Genomic DNA, 19799 nt, shown 5'->3' on the forward strand with positions numbered 1-19799 from the left:
ACTTTTGCCCAGCAAATACACAAACAGCATATTAGTGAGAATAAAGAACCATTTTGACAGATTGTTGGGTTAAATAAGATGAAAGAAAACTGTTGAACAAAAGATCTCTGCTTTCAGTTGTAAGGTTTTCAATAATGTGACCAATTCCTAATTAGTTTGAAAGTTCAGCAGACGAAGGACAAATTGTTTAGCGCACTGAGTGAGCTTTTAAAAGATTTCTGAACATTTTCATAAAATGCATTTGTTCTCACTGAATCGGAATTATTGTCTCAAGGATGACTTTAGTTTGGGGAGGGAGGACGTGGCACATGTATCTGCTGCATTTTGACAGAGATTAGATATTTACTATTATTGAAGTGTCTTCTAGAATTATGGAGCCTTGGCAGAGACCATGAAGTCTTTTAGAAGCTCCAAAGTCTTTTCTACAGATATTGTCCTGGTAACGCAGCCAAACTGCAATTTACGTTTTTTTTTTTTTTTTGGCAACTTCACCACAAAGTGCTCTAAAGCAGCTTTTCCACCTGGCTGAGTCTGATGCCATTTCACACTTTTAACAGGTCGACTACAACTAGGGGCACTTCGTCTAACTGCTCCTCCCTGGCTGTATTTTGCCCTGAGCCTTCCCAAACAGGGGCACCACTTGGCAAAAGTCAGGAAAAGTTGTTTTTTCCTCTGGAGCTCAGCGGACTCTCAGCCACCTTGGTCCCGACTGCACTCGGCTCACGGAGGCACGGGCAAACTGGAGTCTGACGTGCACCAAGCCCAACACCAAACTCAATGTGAGAGCTCCAGAAAAATGGTAACATCTTCAAAGCTAATGTGAGTTTAAGCAAGATTTTCCCCCCAGTTGTGTCAATCTGTCCTAATCAGCACACCAACCTCCTACTTGACACACACACAAGATTCTGACTGGGAAAACCCGATGTCGCAGACCCGAACGGTTCCCCCTTAAAATTGGTCCGCTCTGCCTCCACTACACATGCGTCAATATGGAGCGTCAATACATCATCTGAGACAGACTCTCTTCATCCAAAGCGATCAAAATGGATTAATGTGATTATTAACCATCAGATGACAAGGTAAAACCCCTTAAATCATTCTGAAGTCAGTTTTAAGCAGAGGCAAATGAGGCAATATTCACTGATGCTTTGAAATGACGGACGCGCAGTGAACGCAACAGCTAGCAGTCCATGTAGCCGCAGCGCTCTGATCGCTTCCTCCATCTTTTATGATGAAATAATGCTGAAGTTATGTGGAAATGATTGTTGTACAAAAGCTTCAGATATCTGCTGCTGAGACGGATTATGACTGGAGGCAGTTTTAAGCAGAAACAAGGTGATAATCGGTGAATCGCGGATGATGATGCACTGCGCAGTGAAGGCAGAATGGACCGCTTTTAGGGGGGGCCATTCGGTCGGCAACACTGGTGCTGAAACTCAGCAAAGTGCAAAAGCTGCTCAACGCAAATGAGCTGATGTACTCAAAACCTGATGAGAAATATTTCCCATCTGCAACAAAAACATAAGGTATTTTGAATAATTTTAGTCCAGGATGGAACCACAGCAGTCGGACGGCACTTTCTGTCCTCATGGAAGGACCAATCAAATTACATGTGAATACTGTTGGACAAAACTCAACAATTATCACTGTTGCAATCTGGATTTCTCCGCATCTACGGGGAAAAACAAAAAACTACAACATTTAGCATGGCCGGAATAGGAAAAAGAGAGAAAGGGAAAAAAGAAGCCACCAGTCAGTCAACTAAAAAACATCACCTGGTGCAGCTTAGACTCATTACAGCACGTATTTCGTTGGGCGTGACCCACGTTGAAGGCAGAAGATGCAATGCCTTAAACTTTAAGCACCAAAACACTGCCGTATCTTCAAACACTAAGCATGATGACGTTAGCCACGGCACGTGTTCTGGTTCATCTGTTGAACTCGCTGTGCTGAAATATGTGGGAGGAAAAAGGCGTTAGTTTGCGTTTCACCGAGTGACGAGAGAAATTTCAATTATCTTCACAGATCATGACCCTGAATTTCTCCTCGCACTCGGTAAGATTTCAATCACAGAGCGTGTTTACGCCCTGAGAAAATAAAATCTGCCACCTCAGAACTCCTCTTATTCCAAGTTGTTTCTTTTGTAGTGAACGCCACATCTGTGGAGGGGTCACATCAGGCCAAGAACTCTGACAACATTTGTTCCACTGCCACTGAGAAAGATGCTGTGCGTGAGCCGAGATGCAACAATCAAAAGATAAAAAAAAAAAAAAAAAACACATCAGTACCCCAGAAAAGGTAAAAAAAAAAAAAAAAAAAAAAAAAAAAAAAAAAAAAATCTGCTGATTAAAAACTATTTCTTCCGATCAGCTTTGCTCTGTTCTTCATCCATTTCTGAGATGTTTCCAGCAGCAGCAGCAAATCTTGTTCGTACCTGAAAAAGACCAGTGATGAAAATATGTATTAAAAAAAACAAAAACAAAAACAAAAAAAAAAAAACAAGAAAAAAGCACTCATGTTCCTCAGCAAAACATTATTTATACAAGATCAGAGGCAAAAAAAAAAGAAAAGAATGAAGGGAGGATTAAATAGTTGGTGGTGTGCCAGGTGTGGCGCCGGCGTTCCTGATCGCCTGAGAACTGGGACGTGTTAAAGCACAGCAGACCTTTCTAATCCACGCACAAGGAAATCCGCATTCAAGTCGCCCATGTGGAAGTGATTAACCAAGGCGTCATCAATAAACAAAACAACGACCATTAAAGGTGCTGATGCTTGGAACTATCCAGTCTGCTCCAAACCATCACTTATACTCACATGTTTAGTGCACGTTATTGCTGCACAGTTTTCAACAAACAAACAAACAACATATCCATCTGGATCAACAGTTTCACAAACCCCGCCTCCTGCAGACCAGCTGGAACAGCAGCAGGAAGTGATGTCATGACTAGAGTACCTTGATTGAAAGAGCAACAATATGAGTCGTCAAGAAAAAAAAAAAAAAAACAGTCACGTGACTTGCAGTGCCATCATGGGCATCATTTGGATGCACAAATAGACAACGGCTTCAAGATGTACAGATTCCCTTCAGATCAGAAAACAAAGTCAGCCATGTGGGATGGAAACGACTTCATCATCAAAGCTTTGAGAGGTAAATTTACTGTTCAGTCCCATGTACAGTAAAACTCATCCAAACCGCCATCGCATAAGCCAGATATTTGCAGTCACTGGACAAAAAAGTTCTAAAGTTTTTGTATTGTTTTCCATGTAATAAACACCGTATGTAACGGATTATTCGCTCACAGTGCACAAAATGTTCCATCCGATCGCAATGTATTTCCAATAAAAACCCCAAGCAGTCTGAACGTGCAAAGTAACAGGTACAAATTAAAGTTCAGCGTTCTGACACTCGCCGATTTGAGTAAAGTGGGACAAGAGTCATTTCCGCGATTAAAAGACCGTTTTCTTTTTCATACCGTGCTTGGACCCGTTAAATCAGACACCGCAAAAGACTGTGATTAGACACTTTTCTGCTTTCACTCCTTCATCTGCCATCATATTTTATTCGTATTTATGGTGTGCACACTGATTAAAAATGGATCCGAAAACTACGCAACTTTAGAGCACGAAGTCGGAAAAGGATGAAATTGTGCAGCTTACCTTTGGAGGTGATGACTGTAGAAGAAAATCTTGTTGAGGGAGGAATTAATCCATAATAAACATAATCCAGCGACAGAGAACTTTAAAACTGTCACACACGTCATTGCATGGCATTACAGAGCTGCAGAAGCATAAATCAGGCTTTAAATTAATTAAATAATTGGAATTAACTGTAAATTTATGTAAAGTGATAGCTTAACTATTTTAATTATTTTGATAGCACCTGTACCTGGTTGTGTTGCTGTATGTGGTTAAATGATTTTTAAAAAATGTTGAAAACATAAAACATTGTCTCCGAAAGTGGGGTCTGGGGCCCCTGGGGAGCCATGAGGGGTTTGCAGGGGGGCCGCGAGATTTGCAGGGAAATAAATAAATAAATATATATATACATATATACATACATACACACACACACACACACACACACACACACACACCATACTTATTAACCTTTGTGCTGCCTTCGGGTCAAATTAACCTATATTAAATTTGATTTGTTTATTTATATATTTATTTATTGTCATGAAATGTACTGGTCTAACTTTTGAGTCACATTCAGCCTCTTTACAAAACACACACACAAAGACACAAAGATTTTAAAAATGTAAAATTATATATTATATATATATATATATATATATATATATATATATATATATAATATATATATATATATATATATATATATATTACATTTTTAAATATACTTTTGAAATATTTAACATTTTGAAAGTTCAGAGCTTGTTTGTTGTTTGTAATTCACACAAAGCCCAGGATAGGTCACATTTTACTTTGTAAATTTGGGAAAAATGCAACACAAAAGTTAGGTGTACATGAGAATATCCTGTATCACGTTGTATTACTGGTGCAATTACTGAGTGGGCCGCACAGGCGAGTCAGATTTTTAAGGGGGCTGTGGCGCTACTGACTTTGGGAAGCCCCGACATAAAAGGTTCATTCAGTAGTTCAGCGCAGTTGGAACCAAAATGGCGCCATGTTCTGAGTTGACATAGTCTCCTCAATCAAGGGACTCTAGTCATGACATCACATATCATTTGTGCTGCCTTTGTCATCATATTGACTCTGCGACATTGTACAGCGGACACATCGACATGGTCCACTTGCATAAACTGCTGCTGTAACAATCTGTTCACTACCGACTTTGTGCCCCCCCCGGGGAGCGGGCACAAAGTCCAATTTACTGTGACCAGCCATTGACCAAAGAAATGTCTGTAACAAACTTCAGAGAAATTCACTGAAACCTTTCTTTTTGGGGAACAATTTTTAACCCTTCCTGGGGAAACAAGGGAAATGCAAATTTTTGTATAGGCTGAGACTGATAAAAAAAAAAAATCTATCTGCAGAAGTAAAGAAAATGTTACTTAGCATTTCAACAGTAAATTTGGAAGTGCCAAAAATTTCTGTCTTTTTTTGTTTGTTTGCTTAGTCTGGGGCCCTTAGAAAGATTCAAGGACAAAGATTTTTTTTCTTGCCTGTAGGCAGCCTCCCAATAATACCATAAAAAAGTGACAGATGTTTTTTTTTTTTCTTTTGGCAATAAATCAAACAGTGTGAAAAATGGCTTCCTTTTTTATCGGGGGGGGGGGGGGGGGGGGGGGGGGAGCAGCAGCACAAGAATTCACTCAAAGTCTAAATTAGCATGGCACCAAGGAATGTTTGTACCAAATTTCAGGAAAATTAATTGAACCGAGAAAATCAGATGCTGTTTTTGGCCCTTCTGGGGGCCCTTAGACCCCACTCTAAAGGACTGAAAATCAATGATGGAAACAAAAGTCATCCTGGTTCTCTATCCAACTTAAATCTGTCGCTGTGTTTGTTCCAAATGTGATTTGTTCTTGTCCCGCTCATAGGAAATCTCCAAAACCTTCTTGGAGGCGACACAAAGGACAAGAAACTTGATGAAGAACGACGGCTTTACGGGCAAAGGTTCCTGATGAAACTAAGATGTGTTTCTGGCTGCACATAAAACTTTTTCTGCTGGAACTTTAAATAAAATGAGATGTGGTGACAATCGAAAACAAATTAGGCGTGATGATTATTAAGAGCGGGGAGAAATGGAACTTTGGGCGTCTGGAGACTGTGTTTCACATAAAAGTGATGATGGCAGGCGAAAAGCACTGCAGCATTTTGGCAATTAAGCCGTCATGTATAAGCTACGACTGCTGGTGAGGCATTATGGGATGCGGCAGCACGCTCGGCTGATTAAATGAAGCCCCGAGCTGCAGTGATTAGTCAAGGAGGACAATGGGCCGTTTTTCAAAGTGACACTGCAGGAATTTGTTTTTGCCTCCTCCGTTAGATCATCTGGCTGATATTATGTACGACTCCTCATCATCGCTTCTCATCACTGCGTGCTGGGCCCCGCCCTCCTCTCTGTTTGTATTCGCTCTTCGTACACCTTGCGAGTAAAGTTTTGACACCTCACCGTGTTCTTCCAATGGGAAGATTAACTCTTCATTTTGTCCTGATTGTTTTATTACTAAAAGCCAACTCCCAATCCTTCTTCTTTTGTTGTGCCGTCCGTCATTAGATATTTGGACACAGAACCAGATGTACATTGTTTTCCGACCCCTGGTGTGACCTTTGAAGCTGATCTATAAGACGTGTTACTTGAAGGTGTCATTTGACGCCTGTTAAGTTTTGAGCTTTCTCTGTGCTTCTAACATCGAAAAATTAAAAATGTGCTTTGTGTTTACTGAAAAAGCTGGGGGAAGATTTTATTTTTCATCTTTGAGGTTTTGGCAAAAAAAAACAAAAACACAAGGTTGGCATGGTGATCTGAGGTCTAAGACACACACACACACACACCACAGCACAACAAAGTACGACTCAATGCGTCACTTTTGTCTTTCACCTCAGACTGGGCTGGATTGCCGACGTTTGATTTATTCTCCTGGGTAAAGCGGAGGGGAGGGGCTTAATACTACACTGCAGTCAGGTGGGCTGTCAATCACAAAAAGTGAGAGAAGCTGTTTCAAACCCTCGGCAGTGGCTTCTAACCCCGCTCGTCTGGCACTGGAGGAGCTTAAAACAAACACGAGTCTCTGCTCCACGAGCGCCGAGAGCAGAGACTGAAGCGCCGGCACAAGGGGAAAACACAAAGTTTGATTCTCACAGGAGATGGATAATGTGCGTGACAAGAAAAGAATGTCAAAATACTTGGATTCGTACAGAATATGATTTCTGACAAAGTTTTGCAAAATCTGCTTATAATTAATAAAACAAAATGATCCAAACTTTAAAGTGTTTAGTGATTTTGAGCTCATAGTTTCCTCTGTGCAATATTTTCCCGTGCAATATTATTCCAGTTGTACGTAACTCTCGTTTTACATTTTACTTTGGTCCACATTTTATTTAGTTGTACATATATTTTATTAATTTATTTGTTAAATTTCATTATCTTTTATTTGGCTAACAATTATTCTCACCTTGAAAAAGCACCTTTGGAGTTGCACTCAAATCTCGTTGCAATGTAAATTACAGTGACAATAAAGGTGATTCTGAAAACTATGCTGGCAAACCAGAGAGAGAGAGAGAGAGAGAGATGCACACCTCAGTTGGGAAAACTATGGAGATTATTACATCCAATCAGTGGGGGCCTCTATGACATCACAACTCATGCTGAGATTACCATCTAAATGACAAGCATCCATATATGTATAGACATCTTATAGACATCTTTGTGGTGTCATAAGGCTACATTTTAAAATACCTGGAAAGAGGTAACAGACAAACCAATCTCACGATCACCTCCTCTCTGACATGGATAAAATTTGATGTTACTGTCAAAACCTCCAAAAAAGTTGTTATTTTTCTTTTTTTAATGGGCTGAATTACATTAAAATGGTTAATTGGCCCTAAAAGCATCTCTGCACTGGTAATTTTAAAAGCAAGTTTTCCAGTAAATAAACAATTAGAAACCCAGCATGCACATTTATAAAACAAATGCAATTCATCTCTACTTTGAACAAAAATATTTAAAAAATGTAAAAAACAAAAAATGAGTGTACATTATACAATTCATGATTACGTTTAAGAACAAAAAATAACATGAAAAACCTAGTATACATTTAACAAAATATTTAAAAACTGAAAAAACAGTGCACATTTATAAAACGAACAGAATTCCTTTTACAATAAATAAATGAATAAGACTGCACATTTATAAAACAAATACAGTTCTTCCATACATTTATTAGAATAATAATTTTAAAACTGAGTATACATTTACAATAAAAAATCCAATAAATCTTTACCTTTAACAAAAAAAGGTAATAAATTATCTCCTGGGTAAAGCTAAATAAGTGTATACTAAGTGCACACTTATAAACAAATACAGTTTCTCAGCATAAGTCCAAATGTCCTAAAAAATCTTAAAATAGCTTTCAGCAATAATTAGTGTTGGTAAAGAGTGGTGTCAGATTTTAGCAAGATAACAGCAGAAGTCTTTATCAGAACTTAATTTCCAGCATCCTTATTTTGATTATTGACACTGGCTGTCACCAATCTGACAAATCCTCCAATCAGAGGCTGAGCTCCCTCCCCGTTAACAGCTATTTGTCTGCACAAATTCATTTGAACAGATTCTATTTTGATAGAAGACACGTTTTCAAACTTTGAGTCTTCTGTCAGAACAGACAGCAGTGTGAAGTCACTGTCAGCACACTTTGCCCCAGGCGCAGCTTTTATCCATCAAACTTTACCTCATCAGGGGGTCTGCTGCTATTTTAGGCCTCTAATCAGGGTTTTTTTTTTTTTTTTTTACTTTTCTCTCTCTTTTTATTAAATACCAAATTTTTGTTGCTGAAGTTGTTTGTTGTTGCTGAGCAGTTCTGGCCAAAACATGCTCAGATCTCCACACAGAGTCAGACTAGTCTTTTGTCTGGATCTGGATCAGTGAGGGGGTGGGTGGGTCGGGGCAGGACCTCATTAAACCAGGTCAGTATTTTTATGTGACTAAACCTCCTGTTACAGAGCAAACCTTTAAAATGTGTACTTAAATACATTTAAAATATACTTTAAAAAAGAGAATAATGCAATTATTTCTGAAATGTCCATTTTTTTCCTCCTCCTGTTGAGATTGTTTTCACGTCAACCCAGGTTCCAAAATCTATTTGAGACACGTGCAGTCATGGGACATAAAAACAAAGGGTTATTTTTTTGCTCTTTAATACAAGTGAGCACCGTTAACCCGCGCAAGATGGAGCCCACAATATCAGACAGCGAGTTATCTGAAACTGCGAGTTAATTAAGTTGACCAACTCTCCTCCCCAAAATCACCTTACCATGTCATATTACAATAGTTTTGATGATTTGGAGCATGATTCCTTCCTTCGTCAGCGCAGCGCCCGCAAGCATAAATTCCGGCCCAAACTGAACGGGAAGTAAGGATCTAAAGAGTCGCATCCAAAACGGAATCGTCAGGAATCTTCCACACAGAATCGTCCTCCCTCATCGCTGACCTGCAGCACCCGGAGGAGAAATCATCATCCGCACTGATGATCCCTCCCAAAAACGGTCAAATCAAAACAGACTTTTATAGGTAGTCTAAATTTTCGGGGTGCACAACTTGACGGCGAGTAAAGCCGAATTGTGACTTAACGGGGTTCACCTGTATCACCTGACGTCGAAAAATATTTCAGAATTCTTCTGAGTTTGGGTTTGTAGCCTTTGAAACTGGTTTTAGGATTCTGGCTGGACAAAAACAGCCGGACACAAGAATAGTTTTTCCCCACAGGCCGTCACCATGATTAACACCTTATCATGGGAAATAATACAAAGGCACATGTACATATCACTCAGTAGCAATTTAGATTTGTGTTACACCTATTACACAAACTGCATTAAACCACAGAGATAACATGTGAATGCAGTAAAACTGACACACCTACGACTCATTTACTGACGTTTGTGGTCTAACTGTTATTTTTGGGAGCTCACAAGTAGTGAACTTAAACCCAGTATTTGTGTTTAAATGAATCTTTAGTTTCTATTAATTCATGTTTTCCACAGCTCAGAACACAGGAAGACTTCACACAGAAGCTTTTGAGATCTACAGGATGACGCTGAGTGGTTTGTGCTTTCTCACCGTTTATCCAGTGAGCCTCCCAGAAGTGTTCTCCGCCATCTTCTTCTCTCTGTCCAGGAGCAGTTCCCGTCTCTGCCTAGAGTGTCCGTCCTCCAGCCAGCTCCCGAACACGTCCCGAGCTCCTCCGAGAACGCCGACACCTCCGTTCTGGCCGCCGTTCTTCAGCTCGGCTGCGTTTTGCTGCCTGAACCTGTTAAATCCATCAGCATTTACCAAACGTTTAAGATGGCAAACTGACAAGAAACGAGACAAAACCTGTGTTCTAAATTTAAGCGTCCTTATTTATGGTTGGAAATGTAAAGTCTAGTGGTTACTTGTTTTCCTTACATGGCCTTAAAAAAAACCCAAAAACAAAACCCCAAACAAAAAGGTGTCTTGTCTACAGTTTTATTATCTGTGTGATTATTAAAACGAATGAAAATTAAAAATCAAAAGGTGCCTACTGTGAATTTGCTAATACAGATATTGTACAGTTCATAATTGATTTAAATATATTAAATCTATTGTAGACGGCATATAAATAAGTTGTAAAAAGGTTGAGAGATGAAAGACGGAGTCACAGTGTTATTAATTCTCTTTTTGTCTGTAAACTGCACAACATAAAGGGCTTCGGTGTTGTGCATAAAACCAACAAGACCCAGAAGTGCTGTCAGTGCAGGTTAATACCGCCGAGCTTTTCAAAGATTGCACTCACAGCTGACTCATGGGAAGAATAAAATGCCTGCCCAAATTATTCTGGAGATATTGGTTTCCACCATAATGGCCGTATTATTTAGCTAAAGATGTCCCGAGCTCCTGGAATGGAGGTAGACTAAATAAAATCTAGTAGATTTGTTGGTTAATGTTCTGAAAACAGTGAAACAACATCACAAACCTGTTTTGAGGAGCCACAGACAAAATATTTTGGTCCAGCAGGTCACTGCAGACGGTGACATCTTCTGAATTTTAATATCTCAACTGCCAAAAATGGTAATTCAAAGAACACAAAATGCACAAAAGGAAAGAAAAAAGTAAAATAGCCTTAATTTATGTGTGAAATAGTTTCTACTCCAGACCACGTGCAGTAGTTCTATAAGGTTTCATGAAAATGGGTATTTGAAATGACTCCCATCCAACCCGGGTGAACATACAGTAATTATTAAAAAACAGAGACTGAGTCCAAAAGTATCCAGAGGTTAATGAAATCTCATTTGAAATAACCAGAGGCTAAACACGCCCGGATGCAGCTCTCATCTCCTGCTGCTAATCACTGAGCTCGTCTTTCTGGGTCCGACAATCTGTGGAATGATCAAACTTTTTTGTCTGTGCCGACTGGTGCAGCCATAATCTGAAATGAAACCTCCAGAAGGTTCAAAACAAGAGAATGCTGCGGCACGGCAACCTGAGCAAACCCTCCGTGCCCGCTCAGCTGGCAGTGATCTAATGACATCAGCTGACTATACAGTGCAGCAGATAAGAATATTTACAGAAGAATCCTACAAAAGGTGATGCAAGCACCAAATTTGGCACAAATACATCTTAGACATTACTGTTTTGAAAAGCAGAGTGTCCACTTGAATTTTCAATAGGCGGCCACATATGGGTCAATTGAAGAATTACACAGGAGTCAGTTGAAAAGTATTCCATATTATTTGTCTGATCATAAAGATTTCAAAAAGGTATACTTTGGACAATCTATGACTGAATTCTATGGAGTTATGGGGTAAAATAGCAAAAATGGAGAGTTTGTACAATTTCAGTTTGTGCAGGGGTCAACATTGATCCAATTTTGGTCAAACCTGGCGCAAATTATTGGTTAACAGGATTCACATATGGAATAGTTTTGACTGTGTTGAATGTTTGGTCTACAAGGTAAAGGTCAAACAATGTTGACATAAACTGGATTCTATGGCATGTGAATATAAGGTACATATGTTACCCTGTAACATAACAGTATATTTTCCTATGGTATGCTAGCATAGGTACTTGAGATAGATACACATTACATCATAGCTTCTGTTTCTATAATAAAATTCCAGATTTATAGCTTAGCCTACTACAATTTAATTTTACTAGTAGTCTGCATACTAAAATACCTATACTATGTACAATCTTCTCCTGTATTAATATTTAGGTTTTAATATCTACTCTTGTATATTATATAATACCATATTTTTGTATGTTGTTTATTACCCTTATTATATATATATATATATATATATATATATATATATATAATATATATATATATATATATACTTTTTTCTTGAGCCGCTTGGGTGGGTGGGGATAAAAAACTTTTCAACCTACCATCCCTGGTTCTCAAGATCAGGCACCTAAGTGGCTCTACTCTACTCTTTTCTACTCTTCTATTTTACTCTTCCTTTTTAGATATTTAGATATACCTTAGTATACTAGCATAGTTCCACCTTATAATTGGAATATAATATATAAGATATACCTACTGAATTTTCATGACACACTATTCCATTTTAAACCCCTATTAATGCAACTAATAACTTGCATTTGCATAATTAATTTTTTCCAAAATTAGAACAACTAACTTTTGACCCCCGTACAAACTGAAATTGATAATCACCATTCTTTTGTAACATTTGAATTGAAGGAATTATTTATGGACCAAATGTTTCTCTGAAGAGGATAATCTTGATTCTTTCATCCTGAATCCTAGTTTTACTCTGGTACAGTAGAACTCTATGGTACTATGGTAACTGTTAAAGAAATGGTGAATGGTAAATGGACTGCATTTGTATAGCGCTTTTCCATCTGCATCAGATGCTCAACATGCTTTACAATTATGCCTCACATTCACACACTGGTGTCAGGGTGCTGCCATGCAAGGTGCTCACTGCACACTGGGAGCAACTAGGGGATTAAGGACCTTGCACAAGGGCCCTTAATGATTTTCTGGTCAGACTGGGATATGAACAGAGGATCCTCTGGTCTCAAGTCCATCGCTTAACCACTAGACCATCACCTCCCAAAGAAATAAAGAAAAGCACACTACAGATAAGTCAATGAAAGCTGATTGAAACGCACGTCAGGGGATGACTACAGTTTAGAAGTAGAGCTGAAAATGGTCCTGTTTGTTGGGCGTGATAAGGATGCACACCAGAGGGACAAAGTAGGAAGACAGATTTGGAAACAAAGTGAGAGAGATGAGATTGAGATGATTTTTTTTTTTTTTTTTTTTTGTGGTGGGGGGGGGGGGGGGGGGGGGGCATGTACAGAGGAGAACTGCAGATTATATCTGGAGAAGGAAGCTGAGGATGGAGCCACGAGAGGGAGGCCAAAGGCATGTGGTGACTGTGGAGGTGCAGGAGTGACGGAGCACCCCCAATCAGGAGCAGCCAAAGTCTGTTGAGATTACCCTCAAAACAGTAATTCATTTTAAGTTATATTTTACCAGTTTAGTGGAGCAGCGGAGAAGTCAAAATCCTAAATTCTTCGATCCAGCCACAACCTTTAAATTTTAAATTTCAATTTTTAAATCTAACCCTTAATTAACCAGGTTAGTCCCATTGAGACTGAAATTTCTTTTACAAGGGAAACCTGGACAATTTCTGAAGTTTACAATCCACCTAAACTGCATGTCATGCAGGACAAAGCCGGAGCACCCAGAGGGAACCCACGCAAACATGGGGAGAACATGCAAACTCCACACAGAAAGGCCATAGGTAGGAATCAATCCCATGACCTTCTTGCTGTGAGGCAACAGTGCTAACCACTAAGCCATTATACTGTCCGGTGGCTTAATACTTGAAATCTTCAAGTCTCTGTCTCAACACTGCCACTCACACATGTAACTGGACTAAAGTACATCCCAAAGGTATTCACAGCGTTTCACTTTTCCACATTTTATGTTACAGCCTTATACTATAAATGGATTAAATTTATTTTTTCCCCTCAAAATTATACTCATAACACCCCATAATGATAACATAAAAAAAGTTTTGAGTTTTTTGCAAATTATTAAAAACAAGAGCAATCAGAGATTTCTGACATCCGCCAATCGGGATCGCCTCCAAAATTCAGTGGAGTCTTCCATGCCCTAATATCCATCTGTGATGCAAATTTGGTGAGAACCTGTGAAGTAGTTTTGAAGAAATCCTTGAAAGCCTATAAAAAGGCAAATCTTGATGCACAATACGGGCCTGGATCCAGATCACCTTCAAAATTCAGTGAAGTCTTCCATGCCCTAATATTCACCTACGTGGTGCAAATTTGGTGAGAATCTGTGAAGTAGTTTTGAAGTAATTGTTCAAAGCATATATAAAGTGAAATCTTGATCCAGAATCTGGATCCAGATTACCTCCAAAATTAAGGGGAATCTTCCATGTCCTAATATCTATGTATGGTGCAAATTTGGTGAGAATCTGTGAAGTAGTTGTGGCGTAATCCTTCAAAGCCTATATAAAGTGAAATCTACAGATTTGGATTTTGTGGGGAAAACTGCATGGGGAAGAACTTCTCTGCACATAAACTTTTCAGACTAGATCCTGTGATCGATTGAAAAGAAACCGGCTTAAAACAGATTCACGCCATTCAGAATTCAGGGAGAAAATTTTTTTTTTTTATCTGGTTTATGCAGGACACAGCTGTATCCTGCTTAAGTCAGACTGTAAACCTTGGTCTGAACGGGGTATAACTGGCTTCAACTCAGTTTGTGGAACAATCGTGAAAATGCAAATTTTACAACTTGAGTTTACACACCTGCTGGTGAATCGGTCTTGGAGCTCCTCGTGCTGTTTGCTGCTGAGACTGCAAGCACGCTGCTCCATTAGCCAACCCAGTTCCACCTCTAACACCTTATTGCTGCCGTTGTTTGTTGCAGCGCTGTCCTGACCGCGCTTTATGCTGTTTGAAGCCTTTTCAGGGGAGCATACCTGTGACCCCTGCCCACCATTCACTCCACACACAGTACTTTTTTGTAGAAGTTCTGTCAGCTCCATGCTGCCACTGTGCAGCACTGACCGGTTGTCAGTGAACCAGCGTGCCATGCCTGTCTGACCCTCCAGCTGGCTGAACTCCTCAGGGGAAGGCCACCGTGTTTGAGCAAAATCATCCTTGAGGAGTGTCAGGGATCGACTGTCTGGAGGCACTGAGCAGGAAGTTGGGTTCAAGACAGATGGTACAACTGTGCCAGGAGCAATAATGGGTAGCATGAGTGAAGATGGAGGAGGGCTTTTAAGATGGCCCAGACCAGTACTTGGTTTGTGAATCCCGTTTAGCTGTAGGGTTTGATGCTGCTGCTGGCGATTGTCAGTCACAGCTGGAATGCTGTTGGTACCCATCCTCTTGGAGCCCATAGAGTTGAGCAAGGCTTGCTCCAGGTTATCGCGCAGTGCACGGCGCTCCACGAACCAGCTGTCAATTTCCTGATGAGACAGGCGGGTGGTGGCTGCCAGATTGTCTATATCGCTATGTGTTGGGAAGCTGTTCCGTAAAAAGTTTTCCTCCAAAATCTTCAGCTGATCTGCCGATTTTCCTTTCATCCTCTCCAGCAAGGGGAACTGGGTCAGCACAGAGGACTTTTGCTGAAAATCTGATTTTAGCACAGCTGGTGTGTCACCACTGTCCAAATGCATGATTCCGTTATTTTGAGAAGGGGAGGTCTGACAATGGGACCATTTTGCTTCTGTACGTGATGTACCATTTGCTTCGGACAGAGGAGAGAGTACCTTGTCTTCTCTTGGGTAGCTGGCTTTCAGTTCCCCTCCTTGCTGTTCTTTTAGTTGCTTGCTATCCAAGGTGAACCCTGGAATCTGGGGTGGGGCTTTAGCTGGTGCACGAAGGGACTGAATAATAGTTGGCCTCCTTATCTGGGGGGTGATGACAGGAGGAGAATTGGGCAGCTTCAAATCAGTAGCTGGCAAAGAATGAGCATTAAGGTGCTTTTCTTTGGAAGAGATGGGTGAAGAACGAGGAATAAGCATTGTGTTTTTAAATGATGGAGCAAAAATAGGTGGGGGTGCTATCATCGGTCGTGTTAAGGATTCTGGAAAAACTATTGAAGGCATTGACACTACCGGCTTAGTTTTAGGGTTACCTACTGACGAGTGCAACTTCCCCTTTGATAGCAAAGATTGTGAAGATGTTGATGTCAGTGGCATTAAAGGCACAGTAGCAGACGGCCTCTTTACCTCTGTGCTGACCAGAGGAACTGCTACAGGTCTCTTCATCTCCATTGGTACAGGAGGCGGAGCCATTGGCAAACGGTCTTTCTGGGGGGGAGGAGGTGGAGGAGGAGCCATGAGGCCCTTATCCTTAGGGTCGCCAGAGTGGGGAGCGACTGCCATGATTGGCCGCTTAGACTCTGGACCAAACACTTTGGTAAGGTGTGTTGGCAGGGGTCGTTTGAGGGTGTGACTGGAGCTGATGGTGACGGGAGAATTTGAAGTGTTGACTACACGTGAGCCATTGGAAAGGCTTGTTTGGACTTGAGTTAGATGCTCCACTGTTGTATGGACAATAGGTTGCTGCAAGACTTTGGCAGACGGCTGAGAAATGGGGCTTGCAGGAAGGGTGGTGAATGTATGATGGGAAGGGGGGATTGAGCCATTGAACATCTTCTTCCTGGCTTCCTCCACTTCCTCTGGGGACCAAGTGATGCCTTGTTTCAGCCGCTGGGTGGTGAACCAGACTTTAATCTGTTCTTCGGGGTGCTTGGACGCAGCTGTCAGCCATGACAGCTCAGCATGTGTTGGATATGGAAACTTATTAAAGGAGGTAATCAGCGTCAAGTTGTCATCTAGCGAGGGGTTATATTTGGTGGTGTTCAAGGGAACTGCGATTTTTGGTATCGAGTTAAAGTTAGGTGGACGCTGAAGCATTGGGGTGACATGAGAGAGCCCTTGCAGCATAGTGGGTTCAGGGATGATGACTGTTCCGTTTATGTTGACTGCTGTGATTTGATCCTTGTGGATCAGCCCATCCAGGTGGCTTTTCAGCTTGCTGTCCTGATACGGCAAGTGAATACTGTCGGGAGTTTTGAGTGTGGTAGATATGCAGTTTACAAACGGAGAATCGCTGCTGCTTTCACCCCGTTGATTTGCTGATACACAGTCAGCTGAATTGTCCTTGCCTTCGATTGTCTGTTCCAAGATAGTCTGATTGTTCATTTTGATCCTTTTGAACTTAAAGTTGGTCTCGCCCGGGTGCAGACTCTCGTTGTGCTCTGTGAGGGAGTCAAACTTCTTCGTGTTGAAGTTGCAGACAGCACAGAGGTACAGCGGATTGAGAATGACATTAGGGTGGCTGGAATCCACGTGTTCCTTGAAATCAGTAAGATTCTGTGTCAAAAACGGGCAGTATTTGCACTCATATCCCCTGACCTGCTTTTTCTGAGATGGCAGGTCTGAGTTGGACACCACATCGTTGTTGTCCAACTCTCTGCCTTCCACATCTTCAAGAACAGAGGGTTTGTCTTCTTTGTCTGACTGTTCCTCTTGTTCTAATGGCTCAGGATTCTGGGTTTCCCATGGTTTTGGAAATGCTGGCTGGTCTGAAATCTCCTGCCGGGGTTCTAGACTGTTTTCGGCAGATTCGGATGATTCAGATACATCTCTTTTAGTTATATCTTTGTCCATTAACATTTCGACATCCATCACCTCCTCCGGATCATCTTGTTCTTCAGGCGGGTTGCTGATGGCCCGGACCATGCAGGGGGTGGACGATTTCCTACGACTGGACATGATGGCTGATGCTGGTATTGCTGATTATGTTGAAGATCTTGTGATGTTTGACTGGTGCTCCTGCAGATGGCAGCGTGTTGGTTTTTGACGGAGGCCTTACTGGGGCGGCCCCAAGGTGACGGCTGTGGATATGGAATGAGGGGTGGCTGGGGAGTCTCCAGTTTGCAAGAGAGCAGATGAGAACCGGCTGAGGACACTGGCCCTGGACCGGCTGTGCAGTGGCGTCTCCCGCTCACCGTAAATGTCAGCTACCAACCTGGGCGTCATGGGAGGGCATCACAGACAGCAGCAGTGCTCAGGCTGGACAAAGACAAATGGACAGAAAATTACATGTCATCACTGTTCGGGAGAGCCCATTCAGAGAAACACACACAATGGGAAAACAGCAGAATTGGGCAGCGCAGTCTCGTTTGAGGGTGGCCGCTAAAGGGGTAAAATATGCTGCAATTTCTCTACTTCTGGGGAAAGAAACATGGCACTTTGTCCGAGTTTTTTGGCAAATTACATGCAAACAAAGTGAAAATGCGAAGAAAAAGTGATGATGCGGCGGAAAGTGGACGTATGTTGCAGTTTGTTGACAACCCAGAGCTCAAATGTGTCGAGGTGGTTGTACAGGCGACAGAACGCAACTACTCAGGTTAGCTGTGTACAGTGACACTTACCGACACGACGGCTCCCATTTGCCTCATCTTTGCTTCTCCACTGAGAACTGAAAAAACTGCACTTTTTTTGACTGCTTCAGTGACTGCAGCCAAACAAAACAGTACACCAATTTCCCGTTAGAACTGACGCTGTTTATGGGAAGAGACTCATCCCTGTCGGCGCGTGGGAGTGTCGGCACAAACAATTTGGAGGATGGGTGTTTCAGTGGAAACCAATCGGCACGTCAAACCGCCAGGTCCGCTAGGTAACAATGAGTATGCATTTAAGTTTATCGAGCCTGGCTGAATGGTTTGTGCCGAAACTCCCACACTCCGCCCAGGGATTCGTGCCAGCTCTCCCCACATGTGGTCAAATCCCGTGATGTCACATGGGGGTTCAAGCGAGACTGTGCTGCCCTATTACAAAAAAAAAGAAAAAGAAAATCACACTGACAAGAAAAAGAAACCGGCTGTTTTTTTTTTTGTTTTTTTTGACAAATCAGTGAATAAACAGAAAATTCTACTGGAGAAGATTAAATCGCTCACTATAAAATGTACAGTTTGGTAACCTGTGACTACTCACAGTACTTGAAAGCAAAAACTAAAATACGCGCATTAGAAACCAAACACAATCACTTAAATCATTCCCCACGACAAACCTCTGAAGAATGCTTCAAGTTTCAATATGTTCATGTTTTTTCTAGCAGAATTAATTGAAGACAAAGGTCAGTAAAAACATTTATTTTACAATATAATGCATATAATATTTTAATATTTAAACATCAAAATGAGCCGTGCGTGACTCAAACTCTCCGTCAGACAAGAAAGCACATACTGAAGACTTCCACCATCAGAAGAAAAGTGCGTCAGAGGAACATCTCAGCCTTCAAAACATCAAAGATGAGAAGTTTCACTTTTGATAACATGGTGACATTGTACGCTCCCGCTCGCCCTCCCGCTCCTCTCAAGTCCGAGCCAGGATTCTGTGTAGGCGGCCATAAACATCACACGAGCTTCATCAGGTTCAGTTTAATCAGAACCTGGCAGATGACTGCGTCTGTTGACAAAGCCAAGGTCAGACATGAATCCGATTTTTACTGAAAATTACCACAAATCAGAGTTCCACTTAATCAGGACGCCATGTTCCAGGTCAGCCACATGGAAATGCAATAAAGTAGAAAAGTCCACGGCATCTACAGATGACAAAAACATCTCTGAACTCAAAACCCCATTAAAAAGACATTAAGCATCTCTCGTAGATTCAGGCAAAGACAGCTTCACAGGATAATTACCCTGTAATCACGTAATAAGAGAGACTCAGTGATGAGATCTCCCGACAGCCATCATCCACACACAATGGCACAGAGCGAGCAAGGCAAGAAAGTGATGGAGAACAGAGAGCGAGAGCGTATAAGGCGAAGGACAGACAGGTATGAATTAATGTGAGAAAAAGGCGAGCGAGAGGTGAAGCTGCACAGAGATGCAGAGAGAAAAAGTCTAAAAACTTTAGGATGATGAAAGAGACCCAAAGCAAAAGTCACCGTAAGTAGGCCACGGCCTCGAAGACGAAAAGAACGGGAAGAAAGAAAGAGAAAGCTGATAAAGAGGGGATGAGAAAAAGAAATCATGGAAAGAGGAAGGATGACAAGAAAGAAAAAAAAGCTGGGTAAGAGTGAATGAGAAGAAGCAATGCAGATA

The 19799-nt window shown here is 41.3% G+C and overlaps 1 protein-coding gene across 4 annotated transcripts in view; it reads right to left on the reverse strand.

Moving 5' to 3' along the window:
• Positions 1-1846: 1846 nt before the first annotated feature.
• The window catches only part of LOC117501926 (zinc fingers and homeoboxes protein 2-like), a 175793-nt gene continuing 157840 nt past the window's right edge, over positions 1847-19799 (reverse strand). For all 4 annotated transcript variants that reach the window (XM_034160892.1, XM_034160889.1, XM_034160890.1 and 1 more), the window contains 3 exons: positions 14480-17760; positions 9767-9956; positions 1847-2434 (listed from right to left, as the gene is read on the reverse strand). In XM_034160892.1, the coding sequence (XP_034016783.1) occupies positions 9770-9956; positions 14480-17460 (3168 nt within the window). In that variant the 5' untranslated portion in view covers positions 17461-17760 and the 3' untranslated portion in view covers positions 1847-2434; positions 9767-9769. The remainder of the gene's footprint in view (positions 2435-9766; positions 9957-14479; positions 17761-19799) is intronic.

The sequence above is a fragment of the Thalassophryne amazonica genome, chromosome 20, assembly GCF_902500255.1.
Source record: "Thalassophryne amazonica chromosome 20, fThaAma1.1, whole genome shotgun sequence".
Lineage (NCBI taxonomy): Eukaryota > Metazoa > Chordata > Actinopteri > Batrachoidiformes > Batrachoididae > Thalassophryne > Thalassophryne amazonica.